Source organism: Anser cygnoides, chromosome 5, assembly GCF_040182565.1.
Source record: "Anser cygnoides isolate HZ-2024a breed goose chromosome 5, Taihu_goose_T2T_genome, whole genome shotgun sequence".
Lineage (NCBI taxonomy): Eukaryota > Metazoa > Chordata > Aves > Anseriformes > Anatidae > Anser > Anser cygnoides.
This window is the reverse complement of record NC_089877.1, coordinates 59,607,603-59,633,920: the sequence shown is the minus strand read 5'-3', so window position 1 is coordinate 59,633,920 and position 26,318 is coordinate 59,607,603. Positions and strand designations below refer to the sequence as shown.

Genomic DNA, 26,318 nt, shown 5'->3' with positions numbered 1-26,318 from the left:
TGCTGTTCGCATTAGAAGAGTGACAACAAATCCAGGAAACAGAGAGCTGTGCAGGATGCAGACGTGAGTCATCAGAGACATACAGCCTACTCCAAAATGCACTAGGGAGAAAAAACTGGCTGTATCGTCGTCACTCCCAGTGCCCAGGAGGGAAACTGAGGCACAAAGAAATCCACTGTTTTGCCCCAGCTCACCTAGTATGTTTATGGCAGAGCCAAGTCCAGACTCAGAGCTGTACAGTTATGCCTTCTCCATACCTGCACCTTCTCCTTTCTGAGCAGGTAGATGCAACCATCTCCCTTCCTTCAGAAAGTCTCACTGCAGCAGGTATTTCGAGGATTTTTGTCTGGTGCCGGTGCTCAGTGTCCAGGTGAAGGGGACAACCCATGTGCTGGTTTAGCTCCACTGCTGAGATGAGATGTGGAATGTGATGGCCTCTATGACAAACTCTCCTTTGCAAACTTGCACACCAAAGAAAGAAGGGTTGTTTAACTGCTTTGGGCAGGTGGGAAGGTGACATACAAATTTATGGCTTTAAGGAGCATTAAAAAGCCCCCAAGGAAAAGGCAGCAGCCTGGGAAGGGGATCCTCATGTTCTGAATTACGTGGGCTGTTTTGACTGCCTGCAAATTCTGAGCAGGACATAAACTCCCAGCTGCAGCATAAAGGAAGTGAAAGCCAAAAGACCTGATTCGAAGTATTAAAATTGGTGAAAATTTAACACGCTGAAGACCTAGGAGCATACAAACTTCTAAAAAAAAAAAAAAAAAAAAAAAAAAAAAACAGATTTGCAATTACTAGGAGCAGGAATCAAGCTGGCTCCTTGAAACTCACTGTGGTGTGCCCCACTTGTAGGAGCCCAGCAGAGCTAGAAAAGGAGTGCTCCCTTGGCAAGTTTGCAGATGACACCAAGCTGAGTGGTGCAGTTGATGACGATAGAAGGAAGGGCTGCCATCCAAAGGGACCTGGACAGGCTTGAGAAATGGGCACATGAACCTCATGAGGTTCAACAAAGCCAAATGCAAGGTCCTGCACCTGGGTTGGGGCAATCCCAAACATGAGTACAGACTTGGGGATGAGCGAATTGAGAGCACCCCTGCAGAGGACTTGGGTGTACTGGTACATGAAAACTCACGCATGAGCTGTCAGTGTGCACTTGCAGTCCAGAAAGCCAACCAAATCATTCCTGGGCTTCACCGGCAGCAGTGTGGGCAGCAAGGCAAGGGAGGGGATTGTCCCGCTCTGCTCTGCTCTCGTGAGACCCCACCTGGAGCCCTGCACCCAGCTCTGGGGCCCCAGCACAAGGACAGGGAGCTGTTGGAGCGAGTCCAGAGGAGGCCACGAGGACGCTCAGAGGCTGGAGGACCTCTGCTGTGGGGACAGGCTGAGGGAGCTGGGGGTGTTCGGCCTGGAGAAGGGAAGGCTCCGGGGAGACCTCACAGCGGCCTGACAGGGCCTAAAGGGGGCTGCAGGACAGCTGGGGAGGGACTCTGTCAGGGGGTGGAGTGATAGGACAAGGGGTAATGGCTTTAAACTAAAAAAAAGGGTAGATTTAGATTAGATAAAAGGAAGAAATTCTTCACTCTGAGGGTGGTGAGGCCCTGGCCCAGGCTGCCCATAGGAGCTGTGGCTGCCCCATCCCTGGCAGTGCCCAAGGCCAGGCTGGATGGGCCTTTGAGCAATGTGGTCTGCTGGGAGGTGTCCCTGCCCATGGCAGGAGGTTGGGTGGAATTAGATGGGCTTCAAGGACTCTTCCAATCCAAACCAGTCTGAGATTCTAGGAAAAGGGGATGTGCAGGTCAAATGGGTTGCTGGGATCTGGCATTCACTGTGGTTTTACTGTGGGTGACAAAAATACAGCAACTCCATTCATTTTGGCTCTTCTCCTTAAAAGACCATCTAGAAGTGTTAGCTTGGTTTCAGTCAATACATTCTTCCCACTCCTCCTCTTCTGCCTCCCAAGTCTGGCTGCTACTACATCAGTCAAAACCTTCCTTCACAGCCTGCAGTGTTTTCTTCTGAAAACTCATTTGGGTTTCTACTGCCTCACCATCTCTGGGTACTGCCTGTATTTCCCATTGGCTGCAAAGGACATTTGCCACTTTCTAACCCTACTTCTAATCCTGAGATTATAGCACAGCCAGACTCTGTGAGAGAAATCCAGCAAAGGAAATGACTTCACATCAGCATCGAGGAGATGTTTTGCAGGTGTTCGCAACTCTGGCAAAGAGTTTATAGGAGCTTACACATGTTCCATATGAGAAAACTCTATGCATAAATAAAGAAGGACACATTGCTTTAAATTGCATTCATACTACAATTTGGGGGTTTATTAAGGACACAAATATTTTGTAGGTTTCCCATAGTAGTTGTGATGCTGGTTAGAACAATAACAAGCTTGGAGACATTGAGAGATGCAATTTGAAAGAAAACACAAGGACTTTTTAAGGCAGTTAAACTCACCATCACCAGAAAACCACTCCTGCTGCTGTTTGATATAGCAGTCTATATTCAGAATTGCTGAGGGCAGATGACAAAATTACCTCCTTCCTACTCAACCACAGTGCATCTTTCACAATTCCAGACAAAACATGACAGCAACTAATAAATTACAGGTTAAATTAAAAAGAAAAAAAAAATCTGTCTCAGTGAGGACAGGACACCTGGGAAAGTTTCCGTCATGCAACCCTGGAAATGAAGGCAACTGCATCCAGAAGACCCTTAATCAGAGAGGAAGTCAGGTGCTGATATTTCTCTCAGCAGCAATTCTCTCCTAATGGCTACCTGAGAAGTCATCTTTGTTTTGTGAACTCCTGTGAGCCCCTCGCACTTGGCAAAATCTTCATGCTTTTACATCATTTCCCATTTTGTTCAGAGGAGAAATGAGAGATGAACATGCATCTGTCCTCCTCCAGGTGGGAACCAGAGGACAAAGGCATTTACGGAGCTGTGGTCACCGAGGGGGCTTCTGCAGCAGCTCCTACATGGCCCCTAGTTTGTAAATACTGGGTCTGAAGAGGTGTGAACCAACCTTTGACACATGTCTGCTGTCTTCCTGGTCCTGGGCCTATCCCATCCTTGGTGGCCATGTTATTGGGTATCAGACAACTCCACAGCTCTCCTGTGAGCACTTCTGGCTGCCCTCCAGCTCTGTGTGCACCTCCTTCTAGACCAGCAGGTCTCCAAGGAGCTCAGCAGTGCAGAGAAGTGTGGGAACACCCTTCATGGCCACCTCCTTCCCATCACTTCAGCCAGGGCTCACTGAAACCAAAGCATCATCACTGTGTTTTGGCTTGGTCCCTCTAATTCTGGAAATTGTCAAGGGAGGTGCCTTGGGCTGCGCAGAGCCTCTCTGATTTTACATGAGGTCAGTTCTGCTCCAGGACAATCCTGGAAAAAGCAGGGTGGGAAGAAATGCATCTTTGTGTTTTTTACAGATTTAATGTGCTTCTTTCCATTTTTTAAGGAATTGTCCCTTGTGAGGCAAGATTTTTTTCAACAGAATAGCTCCAATTAAGCAAATTACTGAAACACGTGCTTAACTTTAAGTCCCCTGATATTAAGCAAAGCACTTAATCATGAGCTTAAGTACTTTGCTGAGTCAGGGCTAAGGATGCATTCACCCTAAGTTCAAGGTGGTGATTTGGATACCCATTTCCATTCAATTGGCCTGACAGCCTTTTCTCTGACAGTTATTCCTGATAGATTTCAGTGTAAGAAGAACAGGGGGGCGAGAAGGGGGAAATGCTGGTAATTACATTTACATTACTGGGAAGGCGCTAAAACCTGAAATGAATAAAGAGGCTGTTCCACCGGCTGTAATGCCTTCATGGCCTGTTTCCAACTGCTCTGTGACTGTTTAGTCCACGTGCATTTTGTGTGTGAAGAAAGGTCACATACTGTGAAAAGCCTGTGAAGAAGGGAAACAGCATCCTTTTTTTCTTTTCCATAGGATTTGCTATTGTAAGGCTGCGTACTACGTTTCTACAGCTATAGTGCTTTAAACAGCATGGGGAGAAGGGATTAAGCCTCATCTGCCTAGGAAAGTCAATGATTAGGAGCATTAGATGGTGAGATCAAATTATGGACTGACTCACACCCTCTGTAAGCCTGGAGATAGCAGGGGTGCAGAGCCAGGGAAGAATCTGGCCCTCCCTCACCTGACCTGAGGAAGGAGAGCTCAGGCAGTCTCACACTCGGTGGTGGCAGTGGAGCAGATGTCGCAGTCACAGCGGATGGCCACGGGGTAAGTGTAGAAGGGATCCACGCCCGGGGCACACTTCGGCAGCATCACCGTCACCAGCTTGGTCTCGTTGTAGGTGCACACGCGGTGGTAAGACTCAATGTAAGGCGGTTCCAGAATTGGCCTCTGTGGGAGACAACTGCTGGCATCAGGCAAGATGCAAAACAAATATCTGGGGTCCCAGTTTCCTCAAGGGGACTTAGTGTAAACCACTTGGATCAAGATGGAAGGGGCCACAGAAATAATTTTTATGTTACAACTTTTGACACCTGTCCCTTGGGGTCCAGCCGTGAAGGGGAATGGGCGTGTGTACACGTGTGAGAGCCTGAAACACTAAGTTCCAATTAAAGCCGCCTGAAGGAAGACAAAAGCCTACCCAAAAATCTGGTTTTCAGCAGAATACTAGAGCTTCAACCAAATGCAGATTTGCCAAAAGCAGCTGCCTTCTTCCAGAAGCAGATTTTTCATCAGAGAAAGCACATGCTGCTGGAAACCCTTCTGTGTGCACGAGGTGCCTGAGAGCAGAGGTGCACGCGGGTGCCATGCAGCTGGCTCCCTCCCAGCCAGACCAGTCCCCCCAGTCAGGCTGCATGTCTTACAGATCCTCCACCCCCCCATGGGGGCTGCACTCATGAGATGTTTCTCATGAGATTAACAGCTTGGCCAGAGACCTCAACCAGCAAGAGACAGGAGCCTGAAGGCCCTGAACCCCGCACTCCCACTTGGAATGATGGTGGCATAGATTTCACTGAAAAGTGAGTTTTTCCTCAACAGAAGCACGCGCTTTGCAGAGACTCCAAGAAGGGGCAGCCCAGACAGGAGCGGGGGGAGCCCACTGTAATCCTTTTCCTCACACAGATGTGAAAAAGCATAAAGTAACGCAGCCAGAAGACATTTTAGCATTTTCTTTCTTTCCCTCTCTGCTTTGGAAAGAGCCTGTGCTAGGAACCAGGAATGATGGCATGGAAAAGAACAGATGCAATGTTTCAGTGAGAAGATATCCAGACACCCTCCCTCTTACCAACCTCCCCCATCCAAGGGGCTTTCTAGAACCTGCTGAGCCTACAGCCAGATGCATTCAGCTGAACTACATCCCCGTGGTACTGCAGTGCAGTACGAGAGCCTACAAAGTCTGTGCTGCCAGAGGTGCTCAGTGGATGGGGGGAACTGGGCGATACGAGGTCCCTTGAAGGAACCTTATTCCACTGGTGAAATCTGGCAGCTGGTGGCCTTTCCCTTGTCCCACCAAGCAGGGAAGGTGAGCTGTCAGAGACTGGTTCCTGCTTTGCTCAGTTATACAGAGCCCTTGTCTTTACATTGACAAAACCCCTCTGGAGCTTCCCTTAATAAGGTCTAGGCTCTGGGTCTGGCCCCTTGAGCCGCCCAGTGGCAGAAAGGCGATGAGAGTCAGAAACTTGCTCTCTGAAGCGTGTGCAGACTTGTGCTCTCTTTCCCTACACCCCATACACAAACGTAGCTACTTCACATTTACACAGGTCTGTGATTTAAAACACGGCCAAATTAGACACAGACATTATCTTTGGGATGTGTCTTTTGGAACAAAATATATTAGCCCTCAACTGGGAGCTCCATCTTAATCTCAAAGGAATATTCTTTAAGTAAAGTAATAAAGGCCTCCTCTCCTTAAGTTTTTTAGCTACAAGAGGCTTTCAAATTCCAAAATGCAAGCATTACACAAGTACTTTGTTAATATCATCACATGATGATGCACATCGCCCTTTGAGACCCTGCAAGGAGGGAGGGAACCACGGCAAGGCACTGACACCAACAGCAAGATGGAGCAGTACACAGCCCTTGCCTGCCCCATAGGCAGCCACAAGCTATTTAATGTTTTTCTTTTGAGGGCTTTTCTTGGGTGGGGGTGAAAGCCACCCCTCCAAGGGATCACAGCCCAGAGTCTCACCTCCCAGGTCTCGCAGCGTCCCCAGCACGCATCCGTCGTGATCCGCAGCGCCTTGCAGCCGGGCTTCTTGGCCAGGAAGGTGAACTCACGCACGGCGCAGCCGATGAAGGTCCGCAGGTCGATGGCGGAGCTCTCGGGCTTGCCACCGCGGCCTGCTGGCAGCAGGAGGAGGAGAGTGGCCAGGATCACACACTGGAGCTTCATGCTGTGGCAGAAGGGAGAGGAGTGAAGGGTTGGGAGAGCCAGGATGGTGGCACAGTCCTGGAAGCGAGAAGTCCAAGTTCATAGGTTCAGTACAAGAGCCAGGACGACCCTTCCTCCCCTCTTCCCCTTCCTCACTCAGCCTAAGAGAAGATGGGCAGATGAGGGGTCACCTGCTCCCATAAGGGAAATCTTATTGTCACGGTCTGTGTCAGAAAGCAGCGGCCTGCAGGCTTTCCCCACAAAGCAGGGGGGTTTGTCTGGAAGAAAACAGCCACCTGCCAGTGCCTCAAACCCATTGAAATCCCCACACTGCAAGTTTACAATGCAGCAAATGCCTTCCTACCATCCCATCTGGGCTGCCCAGGCCTTGCACCACGCCAACCAGCAGATAGGCCTTTGGTCGCCCTCTCAGGGCACACTTGCGGCAGTACCAACCCTGGCAGGGACAGTCTGTCAGGGCTGTGTCTGTCTGTCTGTCTGCTATGCACGCTTACAAGAGGTAGCAGGACGGCTGCAGCTCCCTGCTTTCAGCAGGGTTAGGCCTGCAGAGCACACCAGCATTTTGCTGAGGGCACCTACTCCTGGATTTACCCTACTTACCTTTCAGCCTAAGTCAGGAGCAGAGCATCCCTGAGTGTGTGCTATAGCCTCTGGAGAGAGACCAGCACCTCCCAAAAGCAGCGTTGGTGTTACCATTACCAAGACCCCAAGCACTCATCTGGCGCTGGGTCGCTCCCTGGGCTGCCACCAGAGAGGTGGATGCAACCCTTGTTTTTCCCTCACGAATGCTGCCCTAGCAGCCAGCTGAAACCCAACCAGGGCTGCCAAGCCAGTGAGCAGAGCTGGTTAGACAGGAGGGACATGGCCAAGGTGACCAGAGGAGGCTTGGACTCCTCATGCCTCCACACAGGCTGCCATAGGCAAGTCCCTCTGGTACTTGCTGCCTTTCTATCTCAAACCTTTGGTGAAGCGAGCAACCAGTCTCTCTGGAACACTATCAGAAAGAGAAAGAAATGGAAAGTAACTCAAGCTCTAAACCACAATATCCACTTTATACCTCCCATACTTGCATTGCATTTAAAAACATCCACCTAGAAACCCTGGACTTGACATTTAACTTTGAGAGAGAAGGTCAGCTGCTGAATAGGGCGCACAGACTTGTGTGCATTGGGCTGTGTCCTCAGCTGGATACATTTCAGGAAAATGAGCTCCGCCTGCCTTTTGCCTGACCGAAGCTGAGTCTCTAGGCTTCCATTAAACCAAATGCTTTAAATTTGTTAAACCAGTTTTAGATCAGCACATGGAGTTTGCTACAGTGAACCCTTCATGTATGTGGCTACGCATACACTGTTGTCTTACACATGATTAAATGAACATATGTTTATATATAAGCTTCAAAAGAGTTAAAAGAAAAAAGCTGGTTTTCCTTATTTTTAATAGCAAGCATCTGAGAGCAAAAGAGACAAACTTCAGAACAAACTGAACATCTTTTCTTTGCCACCTTAGCAAAACCTGCGGCTTTATTCGTGAGTCAGAGCCGCAACGGAGCAAACACAGAAGCACACTCACCTAACTTGTTGGAGTCAGATCTCCTTCAGCAGGCTTAAATTGCAGATGGTGTTTCAGAGTGTCAGAGTGAGCAGCAGGAGACCTGCACAGCAATCTTTGTCAGGTTTGTGCTCACTAGATCTCCTTAGCAGCTGCTACTGGGCTGCTTAATTGCTTGAATTTATAGAAAGGGTCTTGTCAATCAAGGCAAGACTGAGGCAGATCCTTACATGAACTACCCAAGGCATCAAAGTCATTGACTGTAAAGTAAGCCTCTCCTTTCCAACAGCAATTAGCTTAAAGCACATTGTTTCATAACTCTAGCCCCAAAACAAAAGGATTTTCTTGGTGAGTGACATCGTGCTTGCAAGGTAATGAGCACGCACTGGGGCAAAAGAGATCTTTTTTTCCATAGCAGAATTGCAATACCATTGGAAAGAGGTTGTAGGCTGCTTCTGAAATAATCATTACCCCCTGCACTCAACAAGTTCTGAGTAAACACCCTGAAGAAAGAAGAAAGATTTTGCAAATATTTGTGCTAACAAAACCCTGAATTTTTGTCAACAGGATAAGACCTTTTTTATTTGATTGTCCTGTACAAGCAAGGGGAATGGATGGAGGGAAGATGAGCAGCTGTCACACAGGTAAGCAGCACTATGCAAAGGAAACATGGAAATTGTGTCCATTGCCTTCACCATGAAAATATAATTTCAGCTATTTATAGGACAGAAAGAAGCTGAGGAACCATGGTGCTAGGAAAAACTCACTGGTCAGTGAGTTTGTAAAACACGAGTGGTGAAAGAAGTGCACGTGTTTGTAAAACACGAGTGGTGAAAGAATATGCCCATGCTGCAAACTCGGAAAGTCACCTCCCTTTCCTGCCACTGGCTCACTGCTGGACAGTGAATTCCCATCGCTGAATGCTTCAATACCTAGGCACATCATGAAAAGTCAGGATAAGTGTCAGCAAGTATGCACCCCTCACAGTGCTGCTGCTACAGATGGCCACAGCAATACGACCTGGCCCTGAGAAAATGACAGAGAAAACCTTTATTGAAATCAGCTTCAGCCTATGATGTTTGAAAGAAACAAAACAAAACAGCATCTGTTGTTGTCCAGAAAAAAGCATCTATCAAATATGAAATACATATTCTTCTGGTGGGTAGTATTTCAGCCTTCTGTCGTATGACCTGGAAACCAGCAACTAGCTGTTGAGTAAATGCGCTATCGAATCACATAGGAACAAACAAGATATATTACATAGGTGCTCTAGGTGTTTTAGGGTGACTAACCCATGGTTCAGGGTCCTGGTTTCACTTCCAAGGTCAACTGTATAAATTTGGAGCAGGACTTGGACTCAGTCAAACACCTTCTGGGAACCCACAGAGCTCTTACTTCACTTTACTTTTCAGCTTGGAGCAGCCACTGTCTGGCTGTTTTTCTTGCTGCTGTGTGGCCCTGCTATCTCCCTGGTCAGTAAATTATACTGATTGCATGCACACAAGCTGACTTGTAAAAGGCTTGTTATTTGCCTCTGAGATTCACTATTTCTGTCTAAATTAGGAAATGGTGATTGGAAGAACTGACAGGGGGAAGCAATGCTGTTGTCTGCAGTCTCGCACTGACCTCAGAACATTTTGCATAGGTAAGAGCCGATGTCTGTTCTACAACCATCATCCTAATTCTTCTCCTTCCACCTTTTCCCTCCCCAAAGTTACTCTCGTTTTATGCATTTTTAGTGCAGCAGCACCTGAGGTCCTTCTTGGGTCTCAGGCTTTATCAGTCATCCAAAGGATCTGCCTAGAGTCTGCAGTAAGAGAGGCTGAGCCTTGCACATGGAGATCTTGGGAGGCAGCTGGGAATGGACCATTCTCAAGCCATGAGTCTCCAGGAGTGACAGGGGTCCTTCACAGTCTTGCTAGCAGCAAAGGACTCCAGCTTCAAGTCAAGACCCATCAGGTTAGATGATGGAGGAGGAATACTGGAGAGGTATTACAATGGACTCCACAGACCTCATCACCAGACATGTCCTGCGCACCTTTTCTGTCAGTGAAACCAATAGCATATGGGAAAAGCAGGAGATCCAAAGCCACATCAGATCACAGGGAGGTCAAGAGAAACAGCCAAAGTCTTGCCACTGATCTAAAAATATCAGCAATTTTCCATTTAAAAAAAATCTCTGATTTTCTGCTTGTTTCTTTGACATTATGGACCAAAAATAAAGCTATTAAAAGAAACTTTTAGAATTTTGTTTTTAAGTACGGTTTAGAAGTTCCTACTTGCAGAGAAACCAGGTAAAAGTGAAAATATTGGTTGTCAATTTTCCTCTGATTCTGAAAATGTGCTAGCAAAAATCATCCCAAGATTACAGACAGATACAGGAAATACATTCCAGATGGCATATCAACCAGCTTTGACAGATTCCTCTTCTTCTATGGACTAGAAAAACAAGGGCTGGACTTTTGGTTTGTGTAATCCAGTTTGTTTCACTGACTTCTGCTGAGATTCTGTTCTCCTGTCTTCACTTGTACTGAAAAACCTCGTGAAGCAAAATGAGAGACAAATTGCAAACTGACCCCTCTCGCTTATTTTCTCTCTTGAAAGTTCTGTCTATTCATGGGACAGACACTGATTTCTGAAGGATTTGCATCATGTCTCATGAAAATTTTGAGTGTTGGCCTTTTTCCAGGTAGTGTTTTGTTGGCTTGTTTTTTTTGTGTGTTTGTTTTTTATTTAAGCTAATTAACAAGTATACTGTGTACTTGTACACTTGGCCTTCAGCGTACATCAGAAATTTAAAGGCTGTGTATTTTTATTTTCCCCACATATTTCAAAATTATTTGAAATAAAGGGTGACACACTCATCTTTAAAAGTCACATCTTTATGTCTACCATTTATTTTCATGTTCCTTTTCTGAGACACAGAATGAGATAGAAAGAGACTGACCAAGGGAGGACCTCTGTTGAGGATTGTGTATCCACTCATCCATGCAGGCTTGTGTGGCTTTTCCTCTGAATTCTGGACAGGCAGAACACAGAAATCGATATGCTGTTCAAGGTGTCAGGGTTATCAGCACCGATAACTCACAGTGTTGTCTGCTCATCAGTCAAGTTCAGGTGAATCTCACAGGCTTTGCACAAAAACTGCCGTGGAAGCACGCAGCAACCCTCCACAATGTGTAACCTTTGAGTTTATAAAGTATTTGTGGGCTTAATTCAACCAATTCCCAGCAAAACCTGGGAGGGCTTTGCCCATTTTGGCCTCCCAGTGACTCCACTTTTCTTTGGCAAAACAGCACAATTCCCGAATGCAGTCCTGGGAGGTTTTGCCAGCAGGGAGGATGCTTTGCTCCTGACTTAGCCCCTCACTGACCAGTCGTAGGCAGAGGTCCCACTATGAAGCTCGATATACAGCCTGTGCCCTCCAGGAGGCTTTCTGAAAAACAGTCACCCTTGTTCAAAAGAATTCTGGGCTTTCAGCCTCAAACACGGGGAATTCCATCGCTGCAAGAGAGCTTGGATGTGTGTAGGCTCTTTGCTGCCTTCTGGATGCGAACTTCATGCTCAGTCTTTCCCTATCCCCTGCACAGAAAACAGACCAATACCAGGTGCTCTTCATTTCAACACCACACAAAACACCAAAATTAAAATTATTCAAAGAGATTAACACTAACACCCTAATTCTCAGCCATGCAGGAAATTTTTAATTCCATCCTTGTCTCTCAACGATGAGTCTCTCAACTTCAAACATGCCCTAATGTATTTTTTCTAATATTAAAAACCTATATAGATTATTTTTATTTTGACCAGTCTCAAGATATCCCACTACTATAAGCAATCTGTCTGTATCCTGATTAAATCACAATTCAGAAAGAGAGAGAGAAACAAAGAGTGGGGGAGGAAAGTGAGAGCTTATACACAAGCAAAGAAGTACTGACAATGACTACGTTAGTATTTTGTGTAACATTTGGAGTAGGTTAAAAAAAAGTTAACAACACTACTCTAACAAAAAAGAAAATAGGCTTTCCAATGAAAAATTATAGTTTTTCACATCAGATATCAAATCCCTGGTTTCAGGCAACACGGATTTTCTCAGTCTAGCACTACAAAAACATCTAGGCTTTGCCCCAGTTTTCTAGTTCTTTCTATCAGAAGTACATTGTCTTATAAAATTTTGTGGAGGAACAGATAAAATGAAGAGGGAAAAAAAAAATACATTTTTACCTCAGCTCAGTTCACTGTCTTCTTGTGGATATCAACAGCATCACTGATTTGGGAGGAGGAACTGAAAAGCAGAGTTGGTGGAGGTCTTACAAACTTTCTTCCTGAGATGCCCTGCAAGTAAAGAAATGGAAGAGAGCATGGAGGGAGAGGTCATCAGGAAGCAGAGTTAATATTACTGTACAAACAGAGGTTTGAGGAGGCAGGCTGTAGAAGTTGGCAATAAGGTACAGTAAGGAACAGGGAGTTAATGGACTAGAAGCTTAAGTGGGATCAGCCATTGGAAAGCAAGAAAGATCCCAGGATGTGCTACCTCATGAGACAGGACAAGGGAAACAGTAACGTTGAGTGGTTACACACCGTAAGTACTGCAGAGAGCCAGGCAGGAGGCTGGCTGGCCACGAGGAAACTGATTGCCATTCAAGCAAGCCAAGCCAGTAACTAGATAGCAGATCTTTATGCACTGGTCACAAGAGGGTCACACAGAGAAAAAGGTCGTAAAATCTGTAGTCGTTCTAAACATATGAAATAAGGAAGAATTAGGAATGACTCTCACCACTGTGAGAAGGGTGGCTGTGGGTTCAAAAGTGACAGAGAAGGAGAAATGGATGATGAAAGAAGGTTTACTGGCCAAGTCCCCCGGAGGAGGCATTGAAGAGAGGTTAGGATTCAGGTTAGAATGGAGTGAGTTTGAAAGCCATGTCGGTGAAGCAGGTAGATGAAGCTATGTATGGCAGAGGTAATTTGATGAACTCCCTGAAAAAATTAGCACCAGACTCAATTTTCCCTCTAGAAGCTTTATCTAATATTAGGCTTTGCCTCAACAGGTTTTTCACTCTTTGCTGGTAGTTCTGAAAGAAAGATAAACTTCGTGTCCTGAGAAAAGCATTAGAGACAAGTACAGTACGGTTCTGTAATCTATCCTCACAGCTGCTGCAGATGTGTCTTGGAATGTGACTTTCTGTCATTTGCTAAATTTCTAAAGAATGTGAAGAATTGATTTACAAAGGGACAGACAAAATAGGTTTAACCTTGAGAGGACATGGCTGATCTAAAAATTAAAATCAAAGGAAGCGAATAAAGCTCATACAAATGCTCTGACAGAAATACTGCCAAATGTAAGCAGAGAAAGCACAATGCAGCAATCAGGAAATGTATTCTCAAATGGTAATTAGATAAATGTTGACTTGCCCCACTTACAATGGGACACCAGTCCTAACTGAAGGTCTCAGGCACACAGATCCTGCTTTAAAAGACTCATTTCGCCTCCCGAGGTTATCACAGCGCAAACTGGCACCAGCTGAATGAGCGTTCGGATGAGAAAAATGGAGTCAGAAAAGAGGATTTGTCAAGCCTGCTGTGGAAATAAATCATGCCACGCTTAGTGCTTAGGGAATGACCTATCTTACAAAGGAAAAAAAAAAAAAGGTAATTATTTCTCTGCTGCTTTCTGTGCTGCTTGTGTTATGAATTGCCCAGTGAAGAAAACTGCGAAGTCGAGTCCTGGAGATCTGATCTGCTGTGGAACAACACAGCACTAAATGCAGCGGCACCACAGCTGCTCCAGCACAGACACTGTCTCTCTAGCATTGCTGCTGCAGGGGGACTAACAATCACCATTCATCTCCTTCTGCATCCAGTCCTGGAAAATGAAGTCCAAGAGTAAGCTTAAACAGGAAGAGAAAAATGCTAATCCACAGTTTGCTTCAGGCATGTCAAACTCAGTGAGATAACACTGTTCTGCTGAAAAGGGCCTGTAGCTATGATGGATTCAATCCAGAGAAGAGGTAATGGAGGTCTTAAAGCCACTATAAGAGCCAGAGCTTCTGAAAATTGGTAGTGAGCATCTCTAACACATACAGTAATACCAATATAAGACAAATCCATAGCAGGACTGAAGGTTCAGTTCAGGCTCTTGATCATAACCTGGGTTTATACAATATGGGCTAACAGGATAGTCTGCATTACAGCTGGTGTATTTATGCAAGTGGTACTTCAGAAAAATGAATTTCTCAAACCTTAGATTTCCTTGCAAAATGTTTGGGAAGAAAAACTCAGGGAAAAATGGAAACGAAAACAGAAAGTTAAGAATGTTCATGCCTAAGAAAAGGACACCTTCCAACAAAATACACCAACAGTGCAAGAATAGCCACAATTTAAAATAAAAAAGTAATAAAGCAGAACAGTTTGCCTGATAAGTGTCCCAGTCCATGTCATGCAAATGCTAATTCAGGTGTCTCTTATCTCTTAACGAAGCATGAAAGGGTAGGAGTATCAAGAGTGTTGGCTGGCATGTTTTGCAATAGAAAGCCTTTATGCTATCAGAAGTGATGGTCTGACTCTGTAGCTTGTTCTCTAGAGTTGGTGAGTTGCATTGCAAAGATTAAGATCTGCTTAAGACACATTTCTCAGAAAGTGACTGCCAAGAAGAAATTACCTGGAACAGGGAAATTCTCAGGGAGTTCACTGAAGATTCAGGAGTTGTCACATAGAGTTATATCAGGGGAAAAAAAAAAAAAAGAAAAAAAAAAAAGACATACCTAGATACCTAGAATGGATGAGGAGGAGAGAGTAAACACACAACCCCAAGCTCAGGCTGTGGAAGTCTTTAATCAGGATCCCTAGGAAAGTAAGGCAACTCCTTCCTTAAGGCCATCATATCCTTGCTCTGGAAAGGTGCATAGCTCCCAGTAATAAGGAAGAAAACACTACTAACTTGGGGGGAAAGTGGATAGCTCTCTGTTTTGCCACTGTCAAATACATGATATGATCAGAGCTTGGTAAAAATATTTGGGGAAGAAAGTGTTAATTTAAGACAAACACCAAAAAAAAGTCAAAAATAGGGTCTGGAAACAACAGCCACCAGGTAAACGTGCAATTGGCCATGACTGACTAACATGCCCTGAAATAACATGAAAATGAGTCTAATTAACTCCAAACTCATCCTCACTACAGAGACGTGCAAACTTTTCAAGAGAACACAGACTTTTGCTTGGCATGAAGTCCTTGAGTCAATCCCTGGTTCCTGCCAAGTTTTCAGCTCTTTTGACATCTCTAAGGCAAGGCAATACGTGGGTGAATGTAAAAATAAATGGCACCCTGTAAATGACAGCTTCCAAGATTAGCTTCCTCTCTGTTCAACATTTCACCTTGTCTCAGGGGAAACTCAACAAGGAAAAATGCCTGAGCAACACCTGCAGAACGAGGGCCAAAGGAAGCTACTGAAACGGGCAAAACAACCACCGACGGAAACAACATTGATATGTTATTATAAGGCATGGGAAAAAAAATAAAACATTAACTGATATTAAAACATTTTCACAAAACAAGGTCGTTCTTTGATCACCAAAAACATAACATCTGTGCTCCTGCAGACATGTGCATCCAAACTGACACATGGGTTCCCTGACGTTTGGTAAGGGTTGCACCAGTACTGCAGCTTTTGCTCAGGTGGGCAGTAACATCAACCCTACCAACGTATTTATAATATCTGAAAAACACTAAGCAATATAAAAACTAATAAATAAGCACTATGGTGATACTAATATTATTCTGTCAAAGTTGCTATAAACAGCCAAAGGGTTTGACAGAAATAATAAGAATTAAGGTGAATAGGAGGATTGACTGATATATGAAAAGTCCCGCTTTATTTATTTATTTTTTTCAATCTGGACAGAAACGCTATGAAGCAGCAGAGCAGTAGACATTTACTCTGAGATGACAGTACTCTGTTTCACTTTATATTTTTAAGGATATAGAATGGAAGCTTTAAATGTGCAGCACTTCACTCTTGTGCTTTGTTTTTGCCTTTATCAAACCTGTAGTGAATAACTGACTTTGAGTATCACACACTGCAATTGCTTCTCAGTTCTCACACCAGCTTTTGAAAGTGTGCGTGTCCTTAAACTGTCCTCAGCTGTGACCATATTTTCTTGCTTGCTGGACTGTTTGTGGCCATGATTCTGATCACATTCAGTCCCATGTAAATCAAGAATTCAAATTCAATGGAGCTGGCTAAATGCTGATACAGGGGAGAGCTGGGCTCTCTATTTGCACACCAGGTAATTGTCTGCAGATCTGCCCTCGGTTCATTGCGATGTGAAAAAGATTCTCCAATAAATTTGGATGCTATGTAAATTATAAGTGACTGCAATAGCCAATTTAACTCAAATCAATTCTGCATTCCGTAACTTTCCTCTAATGGTCTTTTGAAAAGAGATTTAGACTTTTATGACAGACTAGCGGGCAATGACATAACTCTATTAATCCTCTCCTCTGGGCTCAGAAGTGGAAGATGAAGCTTCTTAGTCAAAACTATGTAAGTTCAAAGATGTATTATCTTAATTCATTATTTTCCCTATTGTTTGTGTCCAGTGCACTGGAAAAAAAGACTTCTCATTTTGACATGCATCACCACCAGGGCTAATGCTCCGTTTTCAACATTGCCTTGGTGATGAGTGAAGTTTACAAATTAGACAAAGCTAGAAGTGAAGTCTCTTGAAACAAAGCTACTGTCTCTTCCTGTGAATCCTGTTAGAATAAGCTCATGGAACTACTGAACTAATCAAATCCAGTCAGGAAAACAAGTACAACGCAAGTCCCAAACCCCAGAGAGGCACTTGTCCAAATCAAAGCTCATTACAGCTAGACCCAGACAGTAATGAGCAAGATGTTTCGGCAGCAGACAGAACCAAACCCTCCAGCCTGAACTCTTTTCACCCTCTGGGGAAATGTGGATCTCAGTCAACACTCTTGAGTTCTCAGACTATTTCAAGTTTGAGTTCATCACCCTGTTCCCGCTGATTTTAACAAGCTCCTCATGGGTGCAGTCATCCCATGTCACAGAACCAGCGTGGCTCACATAAACACAGAGACACAGAAATATAGGAACCATCAGGCCTGAGAAACAAACTCTACAGCCTTACAGAACCAGCTGAGGTGACCAGAGGGTTGCCCATTTGTTGTTGTCTGTCTTGGCACACCGACTTGTCAGCAACTGAAGATTTACCAGGAGGACCATGAGAAGAGCGAGAGATGCCAAAGCTCCTGGTTTCACACGTTAGCATCACTGTGCAACTGTCTCACTGTACTCAAGCCCATGTCCTTCCTGCAGGAATCTCTGTTTTAACTCTTCTGTAATGTATTTGGAGACAGACAAGCACGTTCTTTGTGAAAGAAGAACACGGAGACCATACTGAGATTGTATTTAGCACCCTTTTTTGACAACTATCATAGACCAGTCCTGAATATCACCCCTTAGCCACAATCCATCTCAAAACCACCCTTATAAACCAAACCAACAGCAGGCACACTACTGCACAGTAAATCGTTCATGCCTCCACACATGCCACGACCTGTGAGATGCCAATGCCAGCACAGGACGATCAGATGTCCAGTCCCTGGGAGTGCATTCATACATGCAGTGCTTTCCAAAACTCAGCTCTGCCTCAGAGAGGAATAGCTCCCTGTCACTGGGATCACATCACTCATAATTTATAACTTGTTTACGAGTTCAGGAATTATAATTTAGTAAAAGATGTTGATAGTTACTTGAGCTGCAAGTTCAAGTAGGAGCCAGTAGTCTTCTGCATACAGATTAATCAATACAGATTAACTGAAAGAGAACCACAGACTCAATTTCATGCTGCTATTGCTATATACTTTCTGCTTTTCTTCAAGCACTTTATATTCAGCAGCCTTTGTAAGATGTGTCTAATTTAATTAGATTAGATAGATAAACCCTGATAAAAACAAAATGTTTTTGTCATTTAAAGAGACTTCCAAACGAGAGATTAATTTATAAAGACCCGATGGTCTGACAAGACAAGCTTTGTACTTCACAGGGTTTTATATTGTATTTGATTCTGACAATTTCTGCTATATTCTCCTACGCTTAAAGGTCAAATATGTAAATCATGACCCAGTGTAATAATTTCTTGCTTTGGTGGCAGCTGGCATGTGGCAAACAGATGCCGAAATCCAGCTGTATAAATCCTCAATCAGCCACTTAAGCTGAAACCCAGCAGTGAAATGACTAAAAGGTATGTTTTCAGAATGGTGTGCCAAACTGTACCCCAGGGATTCCCACTCAAGTTGAAATACTGGAAGACTCCGAACCCCATCAACATGTAAAGAATACAACATACAGATGTTGCTTTATAAGGAAAACGCATCACAAATGACTCACAGATAAAGCTGTAAAGATAATAAGATGTTGGGTTTGAACCTAAACGCATGGCTAGAAAATTAAAGGTTTGCATAATTAGTATCAGTGATGAGTGTATGAAGGGATCAGATGGCCTGCTGGCTCCAGCTGTATGGAACTGAATTTCTGAACCCAGGGCCCTTCGGTATCACTCAACCGCGATGCGCTATAGGCTAGACTTTGAAGAGTTCAGCACTGGGCAAAACCCTACTGCCACTGACAGTGGACAATGAGGCTGGTTTATAGTCCTTTTGGAAAACACACCTTGGTCCCAGGGTGCTGAAAAGGAATAGATACTTGGGTAACTGGCTGTGACACTTGGGTTTGCACATTTTCCTGCGTTAGGTGATATTGTCTGCCTAGTACAGAGGGTTTTGGTGGAACTAGCAATGTGTCTCTGAAGAGATCAGTGACAATGACAGCTTCTGCACACTGAATTTCACAGTCTTTTTCAACTGAGAAAGTACTTCATTTATTTTTAATCCAAGGAGCTACAGTGTTGACAGAATGATGAAAATTGGTTAACTTGTTATTTTCCCCCGTTTCGGTTGTTTGATTACATGTGCAGGACTGTGTCCAGACTGGGTTTCAGTCTGAGGCAAAAGTTTTGCAAACCTCCTGCTAATACCCAAGAGCCAGGCAGTGACTCCAGGCTGAGCAGCAAGGGTTTCTCCCATCCTAACCCAAGGGCAGCTGTGGAATGAAAAGGACTCTTTGTATCACAGAAGTGTGGGAACTTCACCACCCAAAGAATCCTGCTTTGTGGTTTGGCCTTGCTACCATTAATGTCAAGGGGGAGTTTTAAGCAGCAGGCACTGAATCAGGATCTTCACAGCTGCCTAAAGAAGGCTCGTGGCATTTCATCCAGAGGTGGCTTTACCTTCTTTCATTTGGGCTACTCCTGGGGAGACATCAGGCACACTAACCTTGCATCAGCCATCGTACATATCCAAGAAATTATTAGCCTACGAGACAAAGCTACAACATTCAACCACTAGAATGGCATGGGCAGAAAGAGCAAGAGATCCAGACTAGCCCTTGACTGCCACGGCTATGACAACCCTGCCCTGATACTCTGGGGGAAGTGGAATAAATATTTTTTCCTGGATGTAGACAGATTTGACATGTTCATTATTCAAAAATGATTTTTTTCTCCAATTTCTTATACATCTGAGCACCCTGAAGGAAGGTAAACGTTGCAACAGATTTCGCCTGTTCTTCATTTTCACCTCTGCTGCTGTGGCTCAGAGCAGTGCATTTCATGCATGCCAACTTCTTCCAGAGTCTACCAGATATCAGCCCACCTCCTTACAGGGTGCCACGATGGGCAGCATGCATCCTGCTTCTCAGCATCGTATGATGCTCACTGCAACCCCTACAAAATACCTCTTCTGTATGCATTTGGTACTCTCCAGACAAGAAAGTGAAGTTACACTGCTTAATTTCCATTTTTTCCTCACCTCAGTGATTAGGTAAGCAGTTTTTGCTCAAAACAATGTTTTAAATAAGTAATAATAATGGAAAGTCTCAGAGGAGAAAAGACGGCATTTTAAGATGACAACCACACCAGAAAAGGATAGCTCCCTACCCTTGAAAGCAAAAATTCCCTTTCAATTTCCACATTAGCACAGTATCATCATTTTAACAGTGGTGCCCTATTCAGAACAAAATTCTTTTGTACACAGACATTGTGTCTAGACAGCCTTAGAAAAAAACTCACTCTACTTAACATGAGGGGATTGGGTTTTATTATATGTTCTTCAATGTTTGACTGCAGGCTCATGTACTATTCACAAATAATGCAGCATAAATTTATTAAAGTTTTGTCTGGAGGCGATGGGTACATCCTTCTAAGACGTGCAGGAAGCAAAGCGGGACTGAACTCCTCTCTGAAGCTTACAGGCATAAAAGCTTTCTAGGGGTCATGCAGCTAATGTACACAAAACAGCGGATGATATTAATAGGATAAATTTACTCCAGGAAGAGGAAACTGAGTCCACATCACTCCTATTGCTATTGTCCAGTTTCCCATATAGACGCAGCAGACCTTTATTTTATTTTTGTTGACTGCAATGGGACTTCCACCAATGACCACAGCATTCTTGTTCTTAGAAGGGGGTATTTCTCCCTCTTGAAGCAAGCATGAGGGCAGCCAAGGAAAAATCATAAAATATTTCTTCTTTTCAAATGATTATTCTTTTTAACTTAGCCATTGATAGAAAAACATATTGTTGCTTTTTTGTTTTTGAGATTAAAATAGAATACCCTCCTGCACAGGGACAAATTCTGTTCAGGACCAACACTCTTTTTGTCTACACACTCTGTCCTCTAAGCACTGGTTGATTTTGTACCGTTACTTACTTGTTACGTCTTTCACATCCTCATGTTATCAGAGCAGAGGATTTCTTTCTTCTAGAAGAGCCAGGTGAGAGGCTCGACTTGACCTGCCAGGGGATCCAACAGAAGAGTGGCTGATGTGGGTACGAGCTCTGGAGAGCAGGAGGAGCAGGTCCCAACAAAACCACCAGAGCGTACACGAGCTCCAAGTCAGGCATGTGGTCTGGGACTGCAGTGGGTTTGGCGATAAGGAGTAATGGTGGCACTTTGGGGGATCAGAAAGAGTTTAGGATGGGATGAATACCTCTTGTAAGAGGGAGAAAAAGAAAGCTGTGGATGAGAGAGGGTGCATGCCAGCCAGAGGCAAGGAGAGAACAGGAGGTATCCATTCACCAAAGCACTGGAAAGCATGTTATGGGATAGGAAACCTGACCGGAGACCCCAGGGGAGTGGGTGAGGATTACCCCATGGCCCTCTCACCCCAGGACCTGGGGGCATGGAGGAACAGCGCCCGTACAGAGGCCTGTTCACATTGCATTGCTCACACTCCCATCCCACCAGCACAGAGACGCCAGGAACCCTTCTCCTCCCCTACCTGCCCAGTCTTCTCTGTGCAGGCAAAAAGGCAAACATCCCAGTTCTGTACTTTGCTGAAGAGACATTTCCAGATGTTACTTAGAAAACGGATTAGCACGAACAAACCGATGAGGATAATGGATGCGACTGACAGAACGCGAACACATGGAAAACAATTCAAGGTTACAGCAAAGGAAAATACTTTTCAAAGCTTCAACCACTGCCAAGTCAGGCAGCACACAGGGAGAAAAGCCAGGATGGAAGGAAGGTCACGTTTTTAACCAATGGCCAGCATTTCCATAGCAAGCTTGGTATCACTAACCCCAAGCCTCACCTGTACTTTGCCCATCCTGGTACTGGAAAACGGTGTTAAGGGAAATGCTTTCCCTTTTAGCTGATCTTTGTTCTTGTTTCTGCTGCCATTAAAACACTGAGATACAATACATTTCCCAGTTCTGCCCCAGGACTATCCTACCATAATGTACAAAAGTTGGTCGAACAGTTATCCCATGAAATCAAGCTTACATAGAAAAGACAACTTAAGCTTTGGAAAATGAGTTGTTATTTATTAGTACGGGATCTGGATTTCATGCTAACACTCCCTGCTGCAATAATGATGCAACCAAAACAGGATATCCTACATCACTGACTAATTGAAGTCTGATCAAAAGAAAATACCAGTATGACATTAAAAGGCTTATTTATAGGTTCTGTTTCCCTAGACAATGAATCCAAGCATTTACATTTAATTATTAGATTTCAAATCCCAATAATAGGTTAATTTTTGTTCCATTAAGTTACACACTGCATACATTTCATCACCAAGGATGTGAAACTGGCTTGGTAATTTAGAAGAGGAAAAGAGAAAGGAGCATAATGACGGTGGATTTACCAGGAATATAAATTATGCTCGATTAAAAGGAGTAAAAAGAAAAAGGGGGGAGAGTTTCTTAACAATCTAACTGATTTAGTTAATCTCTTTTCCTAGACTCTGCATTCATCAAGTAAAAGGCAGACTCTGTACATACCTCGTACCTTCGGCACGATCACTTGCTCCTGCACGTGAACGCTAGGGCCTTCTTGGTTTGGCCAAGCAAGTCTGAAGCAGTTGGCAGAAACCAGGGGGCTGCTGTTGGATCAGCGCCTCTCGATCCAGGCAAGGAGCCTAATATCCCGTGATGGTGAAGTCTCCTATGGAAACAAATCCTGTGTTATCACACCACATGTACCTGACTGCTGGCACTTCTCCTCTTCTCTCCCCAGCTTCTGTCATGGTTGAGTCCCACCACGTGTCAGAGGAGTTGTTGCCACAGATGTAGCTCCTGTAGGTGCCACAAGCTGTACCAGGGAAACCACGTGTGGGACAGGGACACGGGAAGCCAGGTGTGAGTGCTTCTGCTGCCACTCCTGGAACTGCCTGTTTTTCTTTTATTACATGGAGTGCATTTGGACTGCATAAAGTTACTAACATAAACTTTTTGCAACAAAAACAGATGAAAATTCAGAGAAAAAAAAAAGACAAAAGAGTTGATGGACTAAAATGCCATATTCTAACACTCCCGTATTCTGACAAAATCTACAAACCAGCACGAAATCATGCATACACTTGGCCTGACTTAACTGTTTTAGCAGAAGAATCAAAAAGGCTTATACAACCCTTAAGGATCTGATTTTTGCAGATATTGACCACAGGTACTCCCTAAATTAAGGCATGGTGCTTCTAGGAGCTTTTGGGGGATGGCTGGACATGAATTTTCATGCGCAGAGAAGGGCATGAGGGAGGAGCATGGAAGATTGTGCTGTAAGGGGAACTTACAAACCTTCTCTGGAAACACAGATCTTGAAAGCAGCTCCTTTGTTCTCTCATTTGGCTTCTGTGTTGCACGTATTCAAATTTACCATCAGCAGAATTAGCTGTAGAGCAAAAGAAAACAAATAGGTCGGACGGGAGAAGAAAATTGGGAGGGAAAAATCATTCCGTGTGATCTTACATTAGGGTGTTAAATTAAAACCCTTATGTCCTATATACATCTTCAGCTGTTCTACTGCATTTCTAATAATTGGAGCAAATTTACAGAATTCAGCAGTTGCAAGTACTTTGCCAACAAACTCCAAATAACCAAAGAGAGAGCAATGGGATTGGAAGCAGGCTATGGGTCATTTAATGACTCAAGCTGGAAATTTTAGAGGGAGTTAATAGATTGAAGATCATTACAGAAATAGAATTTAACCTGAAAAAAGCTTCAACACAGTTTCTGCTAAAGCAGAACTATCTCACAAAGGCCACTCTAAAACTCAGAGACGTTTAGCTAACCACATGGAAAGCCATTTGCTTTGGTAAGGCAGAAACACCCACCAGCCCAGGCCACCAACCCTGTCTTCCTCAGGAAGAATTTGACCAGAACGACAAATTTTGCTCAACTTCAGCTCGTCGCAAGTCCTCACCCTTGCGTTGGAGGAGCCTTGTAGCAGGAGGCTGGCATCGCTTGAGAGGATGGCATGAGCGGGGGCGGCGAGACGCACCACGGCGCAGCGGGAAATGCTCTCTTCTTTGTATTCCTCGGGGTAATTCTAGTCTGGCCAGAACTGACGCTTGAAATAATCACTAACCAAATCAACAATTACTGTCTGATGAGTGTCATGCACAGCAAATAGCGATAATGCCCCTTTGTGTTTGTGAAATAGTCTGTGGGCTAATAAATTAATTACCACTGTCTGAATACCACATTTCCTTGCTGCAGAAATCAAGGGTATTTTGCCAAATTTCAGTTTACTTTGAGACGTATCAACAGCAGACTTCAGCCTACTGCCTCCAAGATGCCTAAAAGGAGGACTGTAGAACACAGATGCATATTTTGATGTAAGATATTTATGTGTACAGCTATCTTCCACTCATGCACGTTATCTGCATAGCCAAAGCAATCTCTAGAAAATGCATGGGAGTCATCACATAATCTTAGGGACAACAGATAAGCATAATCTGTAGTCCAACTCAGTACATTTCACAGAATGAATATTAAAAAGATATCCAAAATTGAGTGGTGCTGTTTGACCAGTAGGCTCACCCAGCTAACCCTTATATGCTTCATCAGGAGGTAAAGATTCAAAATTGACCAGAGCCTGCTCAATCCAAGCAAAGTTTTGCACGTAACTTCTGAATTTGTTGCTAGAAGCCTGCACATATACTCATAAAAACACTATGTCTTTCCTTCCTTACTGTCAGGCCAACTACAGTCAAGCTTCACTGTGCTCTGGCTGGCAGTTTGGCATACGTATCCTCAGCGCACCACTCCGCTAGCCAGATGCTCTGTAAATACTGCCTCTTGGGTTGCTGCTAGCTCGGTCAGTGAAGTGCAGCCTTCGTACAACATCAAAAACTTTTCTCTGCTGGTGTCAAAATAAGAAGCTCAAAACCAAGGTTCAGAAGCCACGTAGAATATTTTGACTGCGTTCCCTTCCCCGTGCTTTTTTTTCAGGGATAATGCAGAACAAGTTCCCAGACATTGTCAAGTGTTTATCAAAGGCATGCACCACTGTCCAGCAATACAAAACTTATTTTTTTCTTTTTAAATATACCACAAGATTTCCATTCTTCTTGAGCAATCTCCAGCATCTCGAACCTTCAGTGGTTTGAGGGAGGAAAAGTATTGAGTAGACAAAATGAATAATAATGGTAATAATAAAAGAAACACCCAGGAAAAGAATAAAGTTTCACTATATTATTTTTTATGTGATGGGGAGCTTCCAGAGAAGCCTGAAGTCATTACTCGCTTTGGGTTAGTATGCTTCCTTTCAAGGTATTTACTAACAAATTCCAGATATTCACTTTGGCTTCAGCATTTAATCTTCAAAACCAAATAGTTCTGAATTCATACTGCAAGAGCATGTATCAGTTTCTAGTTTAATATCCAGACTATTGCTTCACTGCACGTTAAAGCGATAATTGAACAGAGACTTGGGCCTTTACCTGCATGCAAAATCACTTTCGTAGGCCACAGACTTGTGATCTGGGTCCAAACTTAATGCAAGATAAACTAGGAGCTCTGCTATTACATGAGGAAACCAGAACACTCCTGAGAAGGAAAGACAAAGTGAAAAATTAGCAAAGCAATTATCATTACAAGAAGTAGGAAACTGTTTTAAGTTACTAATTCCAGTCCTTTAAGGGTTGCTTTCTAACTTGCAAGTACTGAAGACAAATCCTACCCTGAAGGCCAACTTACTGCAGGTTCTGATTTTATTTTTTGAACTTCTTTGGAAAAGACTTGCCTTGCAATAAGAGACAGAAAGATGATAAGTGATCTGAATACAGTCTTAGAAGTATTAAAGAGATTTCCAACAATAAACTCTTCTAACGAAGGCATGCAAGATCCAGCTGCTGAAAATTCGATTTGGAAAAGCGTCAAAGTGGAAAGAATTGTTAAGAATCAGGTTACTGGAATAACTCACCTAGGAAAGCTGACCTTTTAAAATCAGCAGTAGATGTTTAATACATACAGTCCCCAGTTTTATCGCAGAATCCACGGCGGCTGTGCTTCTGCTAAAGCCATTCACCAGCACTACCCCTTCCCAGGCTCTACCTGCCCTTCTCTCCAGAGGCTGTTTTCCATGCAAGTAACCATCTTAAGCCCTTCTCCTCACTTCTAAAACGAAATGCAGAGCACCACAAGGACTAAAACAGTAGAATGATACTACAATGAGTAAGTCTTGTTCTTTCACCTGCTGTGTTACGGCTCAAAGGGTTTATCAAAACACCGTGTAGATCTAATGCTTGTTTTCCTTTAGCCACTGCTTTTACCTTCCTCACAAGCATGCAGTACAAGGATGATGATCATCATGAGAAGACCTTAAAAAAAAAAAAAAAAAAAAAAAACTAATGAAACTGGAAGTTTATGCTAGTAATTCTGGCAGAAACATAAAGTACCACCTCGCTGGGTGTTTTTTCTTAGACTAGTGTCTTTACATTTAATGCATAGGAATGGGTAGCTGGTAGCTCACTGTTGAAAAGGTAGATGAAGTTTAGACGGGAGGAGGTGGAAAAAAAAGCCAAGCACCTGGAA

At 44.0% G+C, this 26,318-nt stretch overlaps 1 protein-coding gene across 3 annotated transcripts; it reads right to left on the bottom strand.

Moving 5' to 3' along the window:
* Window positions 1-813: 813 nt before the first annotated feature.
* On the bottom strand, window positions 814-26,187 carry GPHB5 (glycoprotein hormone subunit beta 5). 3 transcript variants are annotated; one of them, XM_048080644.2, is made up of 6 exons: window positions 23,704-26,187; window positions 23,079-23,172; window positions 22,287-22,449; window positions 12,144-12,254; window positions 6,168-6,372; window positions 814-4,369 (listed from the first exon to the last, which is right to left on the bottom strand). In XM_048080644.2, the coding sequence occupies exons 5-6, from the start codon at window positions 6,369-6,371 to the stop codon at window positions 4,181-4,183; spliced, it is 393 nt and encodes a 130-aa protein (XP_047936601.2). In that variant the 5' UTR covers window position 6,372; window positions 12,144-12,254; window positions 22,287-22,449; window positions 23,079-23,172; window positions 23,704-26,187; the 3' UTR covers window positions 814-4,180. The 3 variants fall into 3 exon arrangements, with proteins under 3 accessions (XP_047936601.2, XP_013038520.3, XP_047936600.2); XM_013183066.3 differs by lacking the exons at window positions 12,144-12,254; window positions 22,287-22,449; window positions 23,079-23,172; window positions 23,704-26,187 and adding an exon at window positions 7,941-8,226; XM_048080643.2 differs by lacking the exons at window positions 12,144-12,254; window positions 22,287-22,449; window positions 23,079-23,172; window positions 23,704-26,187 and adding an exon at window positions 7,941-8,225 and having other exon boundaries at window positions 6,168-6,428.
* Between the last annotated feature and the right edge of the window lie 131 nt (window positions 26,188-26,318).